The sequence below is a fragment of the Zootoca vivipara genome, chromosome 6 (genome assembly GCF_965207765.1).
Source record: "Zootoca vivipara chromosome 6, rZooViv2.hap1.1, whole genome shotgun sequence".
NCBI lineage: Eukaryota > Metazoa > Chordata > Lepidosauria > Squamata > Lacertidae > Zootoca > Zootoca vivipara.
Genome location: NC_142589.1, coordinates 72582192 through 72601072, shown reverse-complemented (window position 1 = coordinate 72601072; position 18881 = coordinate 72582192). Strand labels below are relative to the sequence as shown.

Sequence of the window (18881 nt, the reverse complement as noted above, 5' to 3'; positions counted from 1 at the left end):
TCTTGATTGTATGCAAGTCACTCTGGGAGCTCTTTTGGTTGATGAGTGGGGTTAAAAAAAATGCTCCAGGTTCGTTTCCTGCAGACGTTCAAGATACTTTGCCTAAAACTGTTTACATTCTTGGCTTGGGAAACTTAAGGGGGCATCTTTTCCCATTATGCACCTTCACACACGCTGAGATCTAGAACAGGCATCCCCAAACTTCGGCCCTCCAGATGTTTTGGACTACAATTCCCATCATCCCTGACCACTGGTCCTCTTAGCTAGGGATCATGGGAGTTGTAGGCCAAAACATCTGGAGAGCCGCAGTTTGGGGATGCCTGATCTAGAAGCAACTATTAATTGTGAGTGCTATACTGTATAATGGTTTTTGGGTTTGTTTCTTTTTTGCTGCTACAGAGCCCTGAGATTGTAGAACAGTACCTACAAGAAATCCACCAAAAGAAGATCCAAAGAGGAAGAATGATTTCATTTCTGAACCGTGTTCTACAAAACATTTTGAAGCAATCTCACAATACTGGAAAAAAAACCACATATAAAACATTTGCATACATATTTAGAAAGTGAAAACAAGCGTATTTTTTTTTATTAAAATGACTGGAATACATAAAATCAATTTCCAATCCAATGGATACCGACTGCTGGAATGAAAACCTCCACTTTAGAAACACTTGTTGAAAGACGAGTCTTCAACGCAAAATTTGCAGCGTCTTTCGGATATGCAAATCCCAACATTGAATTACCAACTGCTTCGCGGCACTTCGAACTGCCCGTCAGCGCGCAACAACCAATAGGGAAGCAAAGAGGCGGCGCCTCATCCTCCAATCGAAACGAAGTTCCAGACTTTTCCCGGGCCACGCCCAGCGGGAGATATGAGACGCTCGTCACGTAGCTTCTCCTTTCCTTCCCCCGCCCTGCCCTGCTTTACCCGCTGCTCCCCCCTCCCTTCCGCGAGGCACGGTAACCATAGAGACGACAGAACTAGGAAAAAGACGAGCCTTGGGGACTGGTATAGGCCTCTCTCGCGGGTGGCGAGGGCTGCGCTGAAGCAACGCGCGGGTCTAACTTGGGGGCAAGACCCCCCGCAGCTCAACGAGGGGCTTTCCCGGAAGTGAGAGAGCTTTATTATTGGCACCCTAAATAGTGTTGCACAAAAACCCTTCCTACCTTACAGAAGTCGGAGCATAATCGGATCCCTGCTCTCACAGGGGCGAACCAGACGCCTGAGGGAAACGTGCAAGCAGGATCTGATCACAAGAGCACCTTTCCCATCCTGTGGTTCCCAACTTATTAATAATAATAATAATAATTTGTTAAATTTGTATATTGCCCTATACCCATAAGTCTTGGCACAAAGTTACAATGCAGAAATGCAACATACAGTACGTGATACTATGATAACAATCATCAAAATGACAAACAATGCTCATGTATGCAAACTAAAAAAAAAACAACGCACTCGTCAACAAAAGCCGCAAGCAACAAATGTGAATGCAAAAATCCAAATCGACATCTAGCATTTAAAAACCAATTTAAAGCAACCCCACCTCCCAAATAAAACAACACCCACCCGGCTATTTTCCCTCACAGGGACTCAAGGCGGCTTGTGGATGAAATAAGAACAGAAGCATAGAAACGCCAAACAATCATGCACACACAATCTATTAAACACACACACACAAGCAATACTGCCTCCACTGTGGAGGCACGAGCATAGCCATCATGGCTAGCAGCCATTGATAGATACCCTTCTTCTTCATTGATTTGCCTAATCCTCTTTTAAAGCTGTTGTAATTTCTGGTGTTAACGAACCATTAACACTGGCTTACAACAAAGCCACCTGAGTTGGTGGCCATCCCTGCCTCCAGTGGGAGTGAGTTCCATAGTTTAATGTGCCGTGTGAAGAAGCACATTTTCACGTTTCATTACACACAATTGCACAAATGCATATTGAATTCTGTGGGTGTTGGAGATCTTCATGTGTGCTCACTGTTCTCTTTAAGATCCCTTATCAATACTTGGCCTTCCCTTAAAAGTAATTATTAACCTGGTCATTAATCCTCAATGCTCACGTAATCCCAGTTGAAACTAATCCTGAATACAAGCAGCTGCATTTATGCCATTGTGCATTTTGGTTACCTCATTGTTGTAAGAATTTTAAGGTTATATATATAATAATTGTTCATAAACATGTACATGAATGTACAGGCACATGTCTGAAGCAGCACAGGAAGACAGGCCTGACTGACACCATTTTGACTCTCTCTGACCAGGTGTTCCTCTGCAAGGAAGAAGGGAGGTGGGGGAAACCTTCTCATTGTCTCAGGAATTAAAGTGATAATCCCTGGCATCCTGATACCGGAGTGCCAGACAAAAGGGTGTGATTAACTTGGCTGGGAAACAGGGAAATGTAAATATCTCTCTTTTTTTTTTACTTGATTAGGTTTTGGGGGCAGGGGGCAGGGTCCAGGATGCTCAGATTACTGCCACCAGACCTCCCCTTTCATGATGTATCTATGATGAATTTAGGGAGGGTGGTCTTGGGCTACACCCCTTCTGTGATGTATGGGTGATGCTTCTGGGGGGGTTGGCTGAAACCAATTTTCAAATTTCTATTTAAGGGCAGGACACCTTTGTTTGGAGTTCCTTCCTTGTTCTGCTGTGTGAGCGGAAGGGGGCCCTGTTGCAACAGCAAAAACAAAGGCTTTGCTTCTCAAAATTATCTGGTTGGCCTCTGTTATATTGTCCGACCAATGGAGAACACAATAAGGGCTCTTGTGTAAGGGAATAAGGGCAGATTTTTGCTTATTACAGAGTCCTCTGTTATTCCATGCTGCCAAAAGTCTGACTTCAAACTTATTTAAAGACAGGAAATGGCTCTTTTTGTGGTCGTTCGTTATATGAAGCTTTGCATACAGAGAGGATGGTGCTGTAACAGCAGGAACTCCTTTTAATAGTGAAATCTGGTGGTTAAACACAAAATGCAGACTATGAAGAATCCAAAAATAAAAACAAGAGTTGTGTGGTGGAATGGTGTGGTGGAGGTGGGCATGTGGTGCAGTAATAAAACTTTTAGCACATTAATAATAATAATAATAATTATTATTATTATTATTATTATTTTAGCACATTAATGAAGCTAAGCAGGGCCCTGTATACTCTTGCTTTGGCAAGAGTAATTATATTAGAGGGTGGAAATTCACTGCAACCTTTTTTTTTTTGCAGGTCCCACATGGATGATGATGTGGGGTTGCTATCTCGAAGATCTTACTTCAGCAGTGCCTGCTCTCAGTCAGCAGTTTGGACAAAAGAATAATGTCCAGGAAGTTCAGTGGATGTTTCTGAATGGGAGCTAATGGTTGGGAGATCACTGGAGAGCTTTCGGGAATATTCTGAATCAGAGTTATCAGGGCTGGGAGGGAACACATCACACACACCCCTCTGCCCAATTTATGTGATGTGTGTGGGCATGAATTACAGAGGAATTCATGGGGGAGAGGGAGGGAGGGAGGGAGGGAGGGAGGGAGGGGGAGAGCTGAGCTGAGATTAAATTATGGAATCATCCTCTGGGGAGATGACATAATATAGTAGATCTGTTGCCCTGTAGAAGTGCAAGTGGTGTTGTGTATTTGTACCAATATCAAATACTGGGGAAAAGCTGGTTTTCAGTACTCGTCAAAGGAACCTAATCCAAACAGCAGGACCCAAGGAACTTGTCAGTGCTAGTAGACAGTATAAACAATTGTTAATAACCCCCCTTTTTCTGTTCTGAATGGGAAGTGAAGATAAAAAGAATGTAGTGACCAGTAGGCAGCTATCCAGGTTAAGCACCCTAGTGCTCGGAAGGGTCCCTCACTGTTCTGCCTCTGCCTGCCACTCACCATAGCTGCTAAGTTTTCCCTTTTCTCACGAGGAAGCCTATTCAGCATAAGGGAGTTTCCCTTTAAAAAAGGGATAACTTGGCAGCTATGCCACTCACTCACTGTGCAGGCATTGCTTGAGAACCACTAACAGCTCCCATCTATCTGCACCTGCCCCCTCCTTGTTGCCTCACCTGGCAGGTGCAAATGGGCTAAGGGCCAAAGCCAGGCATTCTGGGTCAGGTAAGTGGTGAGAGAAATGCCAGAGCCACTGTTGTGCTTTGTCACAGGAACCTGAAAAGCTTTTAAAGTGCATAATTCTTTTTAAAAAATAACCCCGAGTTGAAAAAAAATGTTTCTAGCCACTGTGAAATTGCAAACACCCCACCACCAGCAGCAGCACCTTGGAGACTGCGTAATTGTGGAAGAGTTATCGTCAAGTAGGTTCAGGGAATTGGTATGACATATAGTGTGTGGAAAATGGCACTACTATAGAGTCAGGAAGCGCGAAATGGCCAGAGGGAAATTGCACGACGACCTCTTCCCTTTTAATTCCCCAGAGGAACCCCGACCACTTACATTTCTTTTCACTTTTTGGAGGGGTCTGTGATGCCTTTCATTCTAGTCATTTTGCCATCAGTATGCATTAGTTAATAACTTTTCCAATGTGGATCGTTTTTGTAAATCAGCTTCACCCTCCCCCTTTCCCATCCACCTCCCCCTTCGCGAACTTGCAATGATTCACAGAAGGCGACCCAACAATCCCCGAGAGCGCGTGCTCCTCCTCCTCCCTCTCCGGTGCACCGACCATTCCTGGGATCACCTTTTCTGCGCGCACTGCTTTCCAGACCCCCGGGCAGTGGCTGCCTTGCGATGTGACTCAGGCTGGTGCATCTGGGTCACCAAGGCACGAATTAATTGCAGCAGCCACTCAGGACCAGTCCAGCCCGGCTTTTCTTCTTAGTTAAATAGCCTGCTGTTTTCTCAGTCCCAACCAGCGCGTTTCTTGCACCGGCAGCTCCGCCTCTTCCCATGTGATGGTTTCTGTTTTCCTTTCCTTTCCTCCTACAGACGATCGGGAGGGTCCACTCCGGGTAGCTGCGTCTGCTGCTCGCTCGCTTGCCGCTTCGCCTTAGGGAATTGATTTGGGAAATCAATTCTGTGAGTATAGGGGAGGGCTCAAAGCTGCCGCGAAGAAGCGCACACATCCCCCCAGTTGCAAAAAAGCGCTGCGCTTTGGTGAAAACTCAAGGAAGCGAAGAGTCTGGTGACACCTTGAAGGCCTGCAGATTGATTGCAGTAGGAGCTTTCCGGAGCATCCGACCAGCTGGCCTCGAATCCTCAAGCTTTTCCCACAACGAACCGTGGCCCACTTCCGGGTGTCAAAAGGCTCTTGGTTTTTTGCTGCAGCAGTCAGTCACTGGGTTGGCTACCCTTCAGAATATGGGAAGGGTGGGCTCTAGTGGTTAGAGAAGGGAAAGCCGGCAGCTGGGAGTCTTGTTTCTCTTTTGGTTTGCAACAACTCATTGGATTGGGTGAGGTGAGACATGGGGCTCTATCCCGCATTTGTGGGTGCAGGAGGAATCTTTCATATTAAGTCAAAGCTATTTTATTTGCTTGCTTAGTCATCTGCTGTTGGGAATCACTGGTGGAGGCAGTGATGTCCATTAACTGGATGGCTTTAAAAAAGGATTAGAGAAATTCATGGAGGAGGAGGAGGCTATCAGTGGCTACTAGCCATAATAGCTAGGCTCTGCCTTAACTGCCAGGCAGCTATGCTTCTGAATATTATTATTAATAATAATTATTTATTAAATTTTTATACTGCCCTATACCTGCAAGTCTCAGGGCGGTTCGCAAGATAAAATCACAATATAAAAACATAACCTGGCTGCCCACTGCGGTGCTTGACTAGATGAGACTTTGGCCTGATCCAGCAGGCTGTTCTTATCAGCTATTTTGTAGCTTCTTGTAGCTTGCTCATTTACTTTTGTAGCGTTTTTCTAATTTACAGGTAATTGATTTCCTCTATTCTGTAGTTTTAAGCACATGCGATGCTTGGAATGCTCTCTTTGAATGGAAGAGCTTAGTAGTAGTAGTAATAACAGCAGCAACAACAATAATAATAATTAATAAAACAAAATACAGTAGCCTGCTGCTGATTTTTTTCCTGATTTGGATCTTGAAAATGGCTAGAGCAAAGCTCCTATGCCTTTAAATACTCATTTAGATAGTTGTCAGGAAGGAAAAGTGGGACAGAATTAATGGCAAGGAAAAGAAAGAGGGAAGTCAGGGGCGGGCCAAGGGCCACATTACCTTCTGGGCGAGCTTCTGAGGGCCACATGATAGTGGTGAGTGTGGCCAGAGTAAAAAAAATAGCAGAACAATTAATGTAAATCTTATTATTGTGGCGAAGGCTATTTTCTACACCCACTCATGAACCCTGCTGTGTTCTCCATCCAAGCAAGAGGCATGATCAGAGTTCAAGGACGCATTCCAGCCAGGCATAAGCACTAAAGGAAGAGTGCAATGGAAGGTTTAGGACAGGGTCCCCAAACTAAGGCCCAGGGGCCAGGGGCGGCCCACTCGCCTTCTAAATCCGGCCCGCAGACGGTCCAGGAACCAGCATCTTTTTACATGAGTAGAATGTGCCCTTTTATTTAAAATGCATTTCTGAGTTATTTGTGGGGCATAGAAATGCGTTCATTTTCCCTCCCCAAAATGTAGTCCGCCCCCCCCACAAGGTGTGAGCGACAGTGGACCGGCCCCCTGCTGGAAAAGTTTGCTAACCCCTGGTTTAGGAGGAGATGTAGTCGGGGGTATTTTGTTTTGCTTTAAATCAAGTCCAACACTTTTCAAACAGCTTTTCTTCTGCCTCTGAACAACTAACTTCAGCCTGCAAACGATTGCGACCTGTTTTTTAAAAAAGGACAACTGTTTGAAATGCATTAGGCATAATTAAGCAAAAAAAAAAAAGCTGGGATTCCTTCCCTGTGACAGCTTAACCGGTCATGATTTGCAGCCTTGCCTGAAAAGTGTGAAGGTGCCGTTCACCATTTCCACATGGGGTGGCCATGGAAGATGTAAGGAAAGCCCTGGCGGATCAGGCCTAAGATTTGTCCCGTCTAGCACCCCGATCATAATAAGCTTCAGGGGCGTAGGAAGATAGGGGCGGTGGGGGCGGGCCGCCCCGAGTGGCGGACTCCAAGGGGTGCCATCGCGGGCACCTGCCCCACCCCCAAAATGTGTGCCCCGCCACTCCAGGAGGTGCGCCATGCCCCCGGGAGGTGTGTCAGGGCCCTCGAACGCGCGCCACGCCACTCCGGGAGGCGACCCCCGCCCCAGAACGGGGGCTAGCCCCACCCCCGCCCCCCGGAGCATGAAGCTCCGCCACTGATAAGCTTGAAAAGGGTGCACTAGCTGTTTGAGCCGAGTTGAGTTGTGTGGAGGGAATTTTGCCAAGGGCAGTTTTTCTTACTCTGGGGTGACAAATGCCCCCAATCAACATTTCCTCTTTTGTACAACTAATTGAAGGAACAGGAGCTCAGTCCTCTTTGGCATTTGGAAGCTGAAAACCCTGATTTCCTTCCCTTACTAATTTTGGAAGGGCCCCAGGGCTTAGCGGTTTAGACAGTGGCATTCAGGAGAAGGAGAAAACAAAAAAACCATACAGACTTGGAACACCAAAAACCCTGATTCTCTTCTTTCCCCCTTGTGCTCCTACCAGAGCCTCTGCCACTAAGACACCATGGAAATCCAGGAGATGGACCTCAGAGAGATGGGTTCTGTGATCCAATCCCGTGTGATCTTGGAGGTGTCCAGCCAGGTCCAGTCGCTCCTGGATTCCCTGGAGACCACCAAGCTAGAGATCGCCGTGACAGGCGAATCTGGTGCAGGCAAATCCACCTTCATCAACGCCCTGCTGGGGCTTAGCGACGGAGACCCCCGTGCTGCTGCTACCGGCGTCATCGAAACCACAGCCGTACCCACATCGTACTCTCACCCTCGCCTGCCCAGCGTCCTCCTGTGGGACCTGCCGGGCATCGGCACCCTGTGCTTCCAAGCAGAGCGCTACCTGGAACAAGTGGGTCTCGAGAGATACGATTTCTTCATCATCATCGCCTCGGAGCGGTTCCGGGAGAACCATGTCAGGCTGGCCCGCACCGTGGGCTCCATGGGCAAGCGTTTCTACTTCGTCCGCTCCAAGGTGGACCAGGACCTGAAGGCTTCGCAGCGACGAAGGCCAACCCGTTTTGAGGAGGCTCAGGTGCTGCGGGAGATAGAGGCGGACTGCCTCCGCCAGCTGCGGAAGGAAGGCCTGGATTCCCCCAAGGTCTTCCTGGTCTCCAGCTTCGAGCTGCACCGGTTTGACTTCCAGCGCTTGCAAGACACTCTGGCCGAGGAGCTCGAAGGCCACAAGAGACACGTATTGCTGCTCTCCTTCCCTTGCATCACGGCAGCAGCTGTGGAGAAGAAGAAGGCATCGCTGCGCAAGCACATCTGGAAGAAGGCGTTGCTGGCCTGCGCCGTCTCAGCGTTGCCTGGCCAGAACCTCCACCTCAACATTCCCATGCTCATGAAAACCCTCCACTCCTACCGCAAGAGTTTCGGCCTAGACGACGAGTCCCTGGGGGTCTTGGCCCTCGCGGCCTCCAAGCCCCGCCACGAGCTGACCAGTCAGGTGTGCTCAGCATTGGGGAAGGATCTTTCGGAGAACGCTGTGCACGCCGTCCTGAACCAAGCTGCCTTGTACGGCCAAGTGGCGGCCCGCGTGGTGAAGAACAAAGTGCCTCTTTTTGACAACATGGTAGCTGGGGCCATCTCTTTCGTGGGTGCCTATTACCTGCTGCATACCGCCCTTGATAGCTTTGCGCAAGATGCCCAAAGGGTCCTAGGACGGGCCTTTGCTTTGGAGGATGAGGCTCAGGGCTCCCTCTGCTACCCTCCAGAACCAGGATTTATTTTTGATTGAAGGTGGAGCAAGAGAGCTCCTTAAAAGTGCTTGGGGATCGTAGGTGCCTCCCCCTACTATTTTATCCACCAGTCCTGCTTCTTAGTCACTTAGGTCTAGCTAACCCAGGAAAATGCAGTCAAAAGTCTTTGTGGGATGAACTTCACGTTGGCAGTACCATCCAAAAATCCTGATGCACCCGCTGATATAACTGGAAATATCTTCTGTAGTTCTACTAGATATTGTGGGTTACTGTTATCAGAATCCTACATATGACGTCCAGTGATACAACTTTTTGTGGAAAATAATAAATTGCCAAAAAATCCCAATGCAAATTAATTCAGTTGGCCTTGGGAAATTTCCTGAGCCCCTCGAGTCGTTGAATTTAGCACGCTTGCTTTTATTTGTGTTTCAGAAACATAGCTTAAAACATTGATTAGAAGTCAGGCTTCCCTAATGCCATATTTGCAGTTGGCATCCACTGTTGCTAATGAACTGATGAAGTGGAAACATTTTTGACCCAAATCACTGACGGCGAGTGCAATCACTTTTGTTATCCTCCTGTAGCCGGGACAGTAGAACCGTACAGATTTCGAAGCATTATAGAGCATCGACAGAAGGTCAGACTGGACGTGGTACCAATGGGATCTTTCCTTCCATTGCGAATCACAAGCATGGTACACGTGGGTGCAATTCTGATCAGGTCCACGGATGAAAGTCATTTCCCACCCATGCCATGGCCTTGATATGGCTCACCAGCTATTTGTAACAGGAAACGCAACACTCTGAAGAGCACGCCACATGACAGTGACCAATCCTAGTTCAGCCGTAACTGTGGACAGGGTACCAAACTGGCTAGACAGTTTTCCAGTTGACTATGATTGCAGGATGGGAAGCAGAGAAGTACCATCTCTGTCTCCCTTTCTTTGCAGGATCTCTTCTTCTCAAGTGGCTACATCTGGGAGGGCTGGGAGAGATCATAACTCACAGAGACTGTGTTTGCTTCTGACTTGGCTTCAAATGCATCTAACAGAAAGGAATCTAGTGGGAGGCAGACCACAACATGATGAATTGGAGCCAGGAATGTGAAGATTGTGCGGCGACACTGCCAAAGCACAGGGTTTTGATTGTGTGAAGCTGGAAGGAGAAGCAGCTCTTTAAATGGCGGAAACTGCCTCTCCTGTGGGAATCACTTTGCAAATGCAAACTTCAGGTGCACTTTTCTGTAACTCCACTCAGCTTGTTACCTTAACTTCAGAAGTGACCAGTTTTAACATTGCAATCCCTGGACTGCATCGTCTGTGAGCAGATTTATTATTTTTAAGAGTCATCTTGTATTAAATAAAGTTGTATGTGAGTGCGAGTTCTGGTGCATCTTGATCACAGGTGCAGGCAGTACAATCCTCCTCCAATGTTAACACTGTTCAGTAGATTGTGAGCCATTATCGTAGTGTGCCAGCTATCAAATTGTATTGACCACCTCATGTGCTTTTTGAAAGTAATAATTGATTTTCGAGTTAGCAGTCTCCGTATCTGAGTCATAACCCAGGGCAATCGCTTATTAGTTTGACCAGCAAGGAAAATATATATAAATATATGTAAAGGGCATTTCTAACCAATAAATTTTTCTATTTTTCTGCATATGGTGCCTTTGTGCCTTGTTCATTGTATCCTTGGGGTCAAGGAGACCCTTGTGAAGCAAACAAAGAGGCAGTGTGGAACACACAGGGAACATCTGAGAGATCACGTCCTTCTCCACAGATCCCCTTGGGTGGTGAGATTCACAGAGGAGGCCCTCTTGGTAGCTTGACTGCTTTGAAAGCTTCAGGGGGCGGGGCTGCCCAGGAAAGGGCCTTCGCTGTGGCATCCCCTAAATTGTGGAACTCAATCCCCATAGACGTTCATCTGGCTCCTTCACCATATGATTTCCATCAGATTCTGAAGATGCACCTCCTTACACTGCTGTTTGACATTTGAGATGTATTGTTTTAGTGCTTACCGTTGGCCTGATCCAGTGGGCTTGTGTTCTTAGTTACTAAAAAGTAAAGCAGAGAGTTCCACATTACAGGGCTTTCCTGCTGCTGGGTAGCTTAGATGGGGACACCTCAGCAAATTCTCCTGGTGAAAGCATAACTCCCATTTTCATCAATTCCACAGCAAGTTGTGATTCTGCTTCAAGCTTAGGTTGCCACTAGTGTCCAATGCTTTAAATGCAAATGTGCAAGAGGACTTCTCTCCCTTGTCCTATAGCACCGTCATTTCTTCTCCTTCTGATCTTGAGCCTGTGTGTGTTGTTACTTCTGAAGTCTGAATGGCACCACCAGTGCACAAGGCGTCAAACCCCTTGGTTTGCAGAAGTACAACAAATCTTTGTGGGGGTAGCCACAAAGGGGAGGGGAAACCTGCAAAATAGCGCAGTGGGTACTGAGAAGGCTTAGTAACCATGTTATGCTAAATGAGTGGGTTGGGGAATGGGAAATTCGGAGTGGGGAGGGTTCTTGTAATCCTAAACAGTTCTTGTAATCCTAAACAGCAGCACTTCATGCTGCAACATTTTGTACAAGGAAAACAACTTATTTATGTATATCAGCCATAGCGGCCTTGGTACAGAAAAGGGTAGCTACCGAACCCTGTTTGTAAGTTTTGCAAAAGTTTGTTTTGCCATGTGCAAGGGTTTCTGGAGCTCGCTAGATGGCAATCTTTCCTTTGTTTACTGCTGATGCTATATTAGACATATAATCACCAGGGGATACTGTGCCACTATAATGTGGGTGACTGTCAGTATCAGGGTTTCCCCCCTCCCCCTGTGTCTCATTTTTTCCAGTCCTAAATTCAATACTCCACATTTCCACATGGGTTTTTTTTAATCCTCATGAAAATTCACCAGCAGTTTAATGCAAATTTCTAATATATCAATTTTGGTATGCAATTCTTCCTAGTTAATATGGGAAAAAATGTTTTGCAAAGCACTGTTCCCAAATACAATGCATTTCCTTGTGTGCCCCCCCCCCACTTCCTCCCCTGCTCCATACATTTTTGTACACACTACTTGGCAGGAGAGCTGCATTGCAAAATGGGGAAGTGTGAATTTCAAAGGATGGCTGAGCTTCATTTTGTGCATGGTTTCAGAAGGTGTCAATTATGTAAACTTGCCTTTAAATGTGGACCAAATAAAATTTCTTCTTTGTGCTGCTGTGGCAGCTAAATCTGATGCAAGTACCTACTGATCAAAGCTCCAGGGAACCTGTCTATACTGTACCTAAAAGGGAGTTGGGAGAAGAGGCAGATTGAAATGCCTGTGAAGATATCTAAAAGCTGCCTGCCTAGGATTTCAACCTCAGCGGGTGCTGGTTCTGGAATGCTGGATTATTGTAAGAACATGGTGACTCACACCCAAGAAGCTAATATGAAAGAGCAGATCTTTGATCTGGTACAATGCAGTTGTTCTCAAACTCCATTCTTCAACTTTGCAATGGACTTCTTGGAAATTGCTCGGCTTGATAGATCATGGGCCCCAGGAATGGGGCTTGTTAGCCTGTTTCATAATCTGGCCTTGGATGATCTCCACTGTCCAAAGAATGAATGAGGTGCTGTGCCAAGTATAGGTGTGATTACCTGTTCTACGGCCTATGTGCAATATACAGGCGTGCTTGACTGTTTGGTCACTACCATTGAGCTATGACTCACACATTGAGAAACTTTTAAGTCTCATTTCCCCCATCTTATCCTCACAACAACCCTGTGAGGTAGGTCAGGCTGAGAGTGAGTGACTGGCCCAAGGTCACCCAGTAAACTTCATTGCTGAGTTGAGATTTGAACCCTGACACACACCCAGGTCCAAGTTCAACAACTACACTACACATGCTTTTATATTTCCTAAACAGTGGAATGCATAAATCTCTCACTAAAACCTGTTCAACAGAGCAGCCTACTATCTAGGATCACATATCTTATAGTGTTGATGTCATGGACTGGTTGGATGCAGAGGAATGGTGGGAGGAACCAGCTGGGGAACCATCAAGGAAAGAAAGGAGCATCTCCACCCCCATCGTTCTGCCGGGGCACTGAGGTCCAGTACTGAGGGCCTTCTGGCGGTTCCCTCGTTGCGAGAAGCCAAGTTGCAGGGAACCAGGCAGAGGGCCTTCTCGGTAGTGGCGCCCACCCTGTGGAACGCCCTCCCATCAGATGTCAAAGAGAAAAACAGCTACCAGATTTTTAGAAGACATCTGAAGGCAGCCCTGTTTAAGGAGGCTTTTAATGTTTAATAGATTATTTTATTTTATTTTTCTGTTGGAAGCCACCCAGAGTGGCTGGGGAAACCTAGCCAGATGGGCGGGGTATAAATAATAAGTTATATTATTATTATTATTATTATTATTATTATTATTATTAAGCTCAGAGCCTGGGGAGTGGTGGTGTTGGGACAATGATGAGTGGTCAGAGGGAGAAGTCTGGGAAGAGGAGGTGTTGGAAGCTGAGAAGGTAACAGGGCTTAGTGAGCAGAGAGAGTCTCTGGCAGAGAGATGTCCAAAATCAGAGGCAGAAGCTGAAGCAGGAGGGTGGAAAAAGGGATGCCAAGAAGCAGAGATGAGTCAGGATGGCAAAGCGTGCCTACCCCTCCTGCTGTGACAACTTCCCCACCCCACTCATCTCCCAAAACCACGAGAGGCATGGAAAGCGCGGAGGAGAAGTTGATGGCACACAGATGCAGTCTCCAATTGCTTGGAAAAAGCCACAGTGAGAAGGCAGGGACTTTCAGTCTTGGCAACTGATTTTCATGAAGGAAGACCAGGAACGAGCTGTTCAGCTCATTAGGCCTAAGACTCAGCCAAGTGTGTGGAGGTCATGTTTTCTTTTCTTCTGTGCTAGTCTGGACTTTTTACATGGTTGATTCCCATGGATCCTGGCATTGATGCAGTTGGCATAAATTTACTATAAAAGATAGCCCTCTCTAATCCTTGCAGTTACCAGCAAATTCAGGAACTCTAGAGATAAAGATGTGGTCATCCCAAAATTGAGGTCCTGTGCTTTTCACTTCAGACTTATCTTCCAAAACAATAGTACACTAGAAGGAATGAACAATAGTTCAAAGGACTTGGGTGGTGTGTTCCCCACTCCCTAAGGATGAGCCTGCCATGGTTTAGTTACAGACTACAGTGGTACCTCTACTTACGGACGCAATCCATTCCGGGGTGCTGTTCACACCCCAAAAAGTCCATAAGTAGAGCTCCACTTCTGCGTGTGACGCAATAGAGTGCTCATGCACAAAGCGTGCAGAATGCTTCTGTGCGTGCGCCGTGAAACCCGGAAGTGTTTGCCGCGTTCACAACCCGAAAATCCGCAACATGAACCTAATGCAACTAGAGGTATGACTGTATAATTAAACCCCAGATTTTCAATGGTTAGTCAGCTCACAATTCCATCAGGACACCCCCTTTGTTCCTCAAGGTTTAACCCTATGCTTTGCTGGACCACAGACCAAAGAACAGGAAAGAGATCCTGTTCCCTTTCTGGCATAGGATTCTGAAGGAGAGAGCTTAACTCTCGCAGAAGGCACAGATCTCAAATCCCTGACTTCACGCTCTGCTTGCTCCTAGATCAGGTATGCCCCTCCCTTCCCTTATTTTTCTTTCTCTTAGCATGAGTCCGTGGAAAGTTGCTGTGATCACTCTCCAGGTTTTCTTTACTCTGTAGAATGAAGGGGAGTGTGTGTGCTTAACAACTATTTGCTGCCTGCATATCTGTAACCTTGCTATGAAAAGCAAGGTACTCTGCCTCTTTTCTTTTCCTGGTAATAAACCATTTTCTCCCTACTTTCTGGTGTGGTGTAGCCTTTATTGAGCCTAAGAGTTCGAGGTATACTCATTATTTTAATGGATGCACAACCTGACTCTGTGCAAAAGGTTCTACTCCACTCAGAGCTGCAAATTGAGTGCACACGTGTGGTCAACAGGCAGGCCGGAGGTTCAAGTTTAAAGGTAAAGGTAAAGGGACCCCTGACCAGTAGGTCCAGTTGCGGACGACTCTGGGGTTGTGGCGCTCATCTCGCTTTATTGGCTGAGGGAGCCAGTGTACAGCTTCCGGGTCATGTGGCCAGCATGACTAAGCCGCTTCTGGCGAACCAGAGCAGTGTATAGAAACGCCGTTTACCTTCCCGCTGGAGCGGTACCTATTTATCTACTTGCACTTTGATGTGCTTTCGAATTGCTAGGTTGGCAGGAGCCAGAACCGAGCAACGGGAGCTCACCCCATCGCGGGGATTTGAACTGCCGACCTTCTGATCGGCAAGCCCTAGGCTCTGTGGTTTAACCCACAGCGCCACCCGCATCCCTTTAGTTTAAGTTTACACACCTTGTAACCTTCTCCATTCCATGGCCAGAAGCCAATCGTCCTGACAGATGAATCTTGCTTTGGACAGCTGGATAGCTGAAAGTGCTCGCTTAACAGACACCAATGCTTTGTTTGATGTAAGGAACATGGGAAGATGCTTTCAGGGCCGGCCCTACTATTAGGCGTGATGAGACCCCTGCCTCAAGTGGTGAATGTTGATGGAGCAGCAAGTGATAGAAAGGTGCTGAAGATAAAACTGAGCTTGCTACATGGCCTTCTTTGCCCCCCCAAGCTAGGTTGCCCACCCTCAGGGAACGGCATTGTCCCATTGTGGTCTGGTGGGCTTTGAATACAGGAGCATCATATTGTCCTTTGCCTCGGGCAGCAAAATGCCTTGAGCTGGTCCTAGCTGCCTTATACCAAGCCAGATCATTGGGCCCATCTATCTCACTGTTGGTTTCCACTCTGATAGGCCATAGCTTTCAGGCAGGGATCCTTCCCAGCCCAATTAGGGGCTGGGAAACATTTTAAGCCCGAGGGCCACATTCCCTTACAGACAATCTTTTGGTGGCCACGTGTTGGTGGTGGGCAGGGCCAGAGGGAAAAGTGGGCAGAGCAATTGAACTTTACCCGTGCCCAGTTGGCTTGTTTCACATGCACTCCCATGCCTCTCTCTATCCTCCACCCTGGGAAGCAAGAGACGTTAGCAGAGTTCGGGGCTGCATTTGAGCCAGGCAAAACCGATCAGGAGGTGTGTGCAAAGCAGAACCAGACCAGGGGGTGTCATTCTGGCTCGAGAGAGTCCCAAGGGCCATATGGCAAGGGCTGGTGGTCTGCATCTGCTTGCTGGGTCTGAGGCCCTTCATCTCTGGTGTATGCGATAGTGGAGTCATGGATTGGCTGGAGGCAGAGGAGTGGGAGGCACTAGCTAGGGAACCCCCAGGGGGAGAAGGCTCAGAGCCCAGGGAGTGGTAGTGGGACAACAATGCATGGTCACAGGGAGAAGATGGAGCAGACTGGGAGGAGGAAGTGCCAGAAGCTGAAGAGGCAACAGGGTTTAGTGAGCTAGAAGAGACTCTGGCAGAGAGCGGTCCAAAAATCAGAGGCAGAAGAGGAGGGGAGCAGGGGTCAGAGATGAGGCAGGCTGCTGAAGAATCCAGGGAGTCTCCCCCACCTGCTGTGACCATCTCCTCTCCCCCCCCCCCCCGGTGTTCCAGCACATGAAGAGGAATGAAGAGGGTGGAGCAAAGAGAGAGAAGACACAAGAGCCTCAGATTGTTGGAACCAGGGGAGAAGCTTTAGAAAGCTCTGAAAGTTTAGGGACCTTCAGTTCCCGCAAGGCCTACTGGGTAGAGTTGCTGCCATCACTAAGACTGAGCTGTTTTGGTTTCTTTGAATAAAGAGTTAACTTCACTGACACTGGTGTGTTTATTGCTCACCGGCTCCAGACAACTAGATGGGCAAATAGTCTGACAGAGCTTATAAATCTCACACCCTTCATTCCTAGCCAGTGGTCTGATAATGGGCCATTTGGCTGTAATTTGGGAGGAGGGTGTATCACCCATTCAATTGACAAACTGGCCTTGCTTGCGATCTCTTGCTGATCATGTATCATGATGACATTTCCTTTTCAAATAACATGGTGTGTAGGTAGGAATTAGGACAGGGGTCAGCAAACTTTTTCAGCCAGGGGCCGGTCCACTGTCCCTCAGACCTTGTGGGGGGCCGGACTATATTTTGAAGGAAAAAATATGAATGAATTCCTATGCCCCACAAATAACCCAGAGGTGCATTTTAAATAAAAGGACACATTCTACTCATGCTAAAACACCAGGCAGGCCCCACAAAAAACCCAGAGATGCATTTTAAGTAAAAGGACACATTCTACTCATGTAAAAACATGCTGATTTCCGGACCGTCCGCGGGCCGGATTTAGAAGGCGATTGGGCCGCATCCGGCCCCCGGGCCTCAGTTTGGGGATCCCTGAATTAGGAAATCCCCGAATTAGGAGATCCCCAGTCCTTAAAAAGAGTGTGCACACTTCCTGTTGCCTGTGAACTCTTGTTATCCCCGGTTAGCTGTGTTCTCCTAATTTTTACAGCGTGCCCTTCTATCAGGATGGTGCTCTTTATGAGAGGTGGCAGTGTTTGCCGTGAACAAATGTTTGCAAAAAGCCACCAAATGAGTCCAAAGTCTCCTTTGCTATTTTGGTCTTCTTCCAGCTATCCTATGACCATTACGCTGCCTGCCATTACAGTGAATGTGCCTTTGCTTTCAAGAACAATGGGGCAAGAGATGCCAAAAGTCCTGGTTGTCCCACCCCACCCTTCCTTATTCAGAGATAGGATTTGGAAGGCGGGAGACAGAGTGTGGGAATTGCAGATTCACACCCTGACCTGACCTGTGAAGTCTGATCATCCCATTGGAAACCTGGTAATAAGGAGCGGGAAAGATGGCTAAAGTCTGCAATCTAACATCCCTTTCTCAGGGGGCAAGTGTCCCATGGAACTGAATGGGATTTACCTCTAACTCAGAGGTGGGAGTCCTTTGGCCCTCCAAATGTTGCTGGTCTACAATTCCCTTCATCCTTGGCCAAGCTGACTGGGGTTGATGGGAGCTACAATCCTCCAACAACTGCAGACACTCCAAATGTCCCTATTTTCCAGGGACAGTCCTGGATTTCCAATGCAAAAATAGTCAGGAAGCAGCCTCAATGGCGCCTCTAACCATAAAAAAGTCCAGGCCAGAGCATCAGCTCTCTGCAAAGTTAAAACGATTCAGGATGCTTCTATATTTGGAGGACTGCGGTAGTGTGGATTTGGGGTTAAGGAATAGACCCCACCTCTTTGCAGCCAGAACAGAATGCTTCTCTGCCCCACGTCTGTAGGTGAAGGGGTGTCCATCCCCTTGCATATACACCCCCAGATAAAACCCTGCCATTCTTCCTTATTTTCAATGCCTTGTATTAGTGTGTTTATTGTTATTTTTAAGTGTATGTAATGTACATACAACCTGCTTGTAAAAACAAGACATCGTGTTAGTCATAAACTAGCTGGGAGAGTCAGGTGTTTTTCGAGCACGCAATAGGCCGCAAGGTTATGCTTGCTGCTGTAAATTACTTCTCCAGCTGACCGCAGTGACTTTCCCCTGAAGATGCGAGGGAGGTAATCCAGAATGTGGTAGCTAGAATGGCGACTGGGAGTGGCCGCCGAGACCTAATAACACCGGTCCTGAAAGACCTGCATTGGCTTCCAGTATGTTTCCAAGCACAATTCAAAGTGTCGGTGCTAACCTTTAAAACCCTAAACTGCCCCGGTCCAGTATACCCGAAGGAGCGTCTCCACCCCCATTGTTCAGCCCGGACACTGAGGTCTAGCGTCGAGGGCCTTCTGGCGTTTCCCTTGCTGCGAGAAGTCAAGTTACAGGGAACCAGGCAGAGGGCCTTCTCAGTAGTGGTGCCCGCCCTGTGGAACGCCCTCTGACCAGATGTCAAGGAAATAAACCACTATCTGACTTTTAGAAGACATCTGACGACAGCCCTGTTTAGGGAAGTTTTTAATGTTTGATGGTTTATCTTATTTTTTATATTTTGTTGGAAGTCACCCCGAGTGGCTGGGGAAACCCAGACAGATAGGCGGAGTATAAATATTCCCCTTCTTCTTCTTCTTCTTCTTCTTCTTCTTCTTCTTCTTCTTCTTCTTCTTCTTCTTCTTCTTCTTCTTCTTCTTCATGGATGCAGA

At 47.4% G+C, this 18881-nt stretch overlaps 1 protein-coding gene across 2 annotated transcripts; it reads left to right on the top strand.

The window, feature by feature from the left end:
• Positions 1-4612: 4612 nt before the first annotated feature.
• On the top strand, positions 4613-10452 carry LOC118087813 (interferon-inducible GTPase 5-like). Of its 2 annotated transcripts, none has more exons than XM_035120824.3 (2): positions 4613-5021; positions 7588-10452. In XM_035120824.3, the coding sequence occupies exon 2, from the start codon at positions 7609-7611 to the stop codon at positions 8830-8832; it is 1224 nt and encodes a 407-aa protein (XP_034976715.2). In that variant the 5' UTR covers positions 4613-5021; positions 7588-7608; the 3' UTR covers positions 8833-10452. The 2 variants fall into 2 exon arrangements, with proteins under 2 accessions (XP_034976715.2, XP_088527329.1); XM_088671203.1 differs by having other exon boundaries at positions 4669-5400.
• The last annotated feature ends 8429 nt before the right edge of the window (positions 10453-18881 follow it).

Bases quoted from the DNA above. Each gene is read 5' to 3' on its own strand.
- LOC118087813 (XM_035120824.3), top strand. From the start codon at position 7,609: ATGGAAATCCAGGAGATGGACCTCAGAGAGATGGGTTCTGTGATCCAA.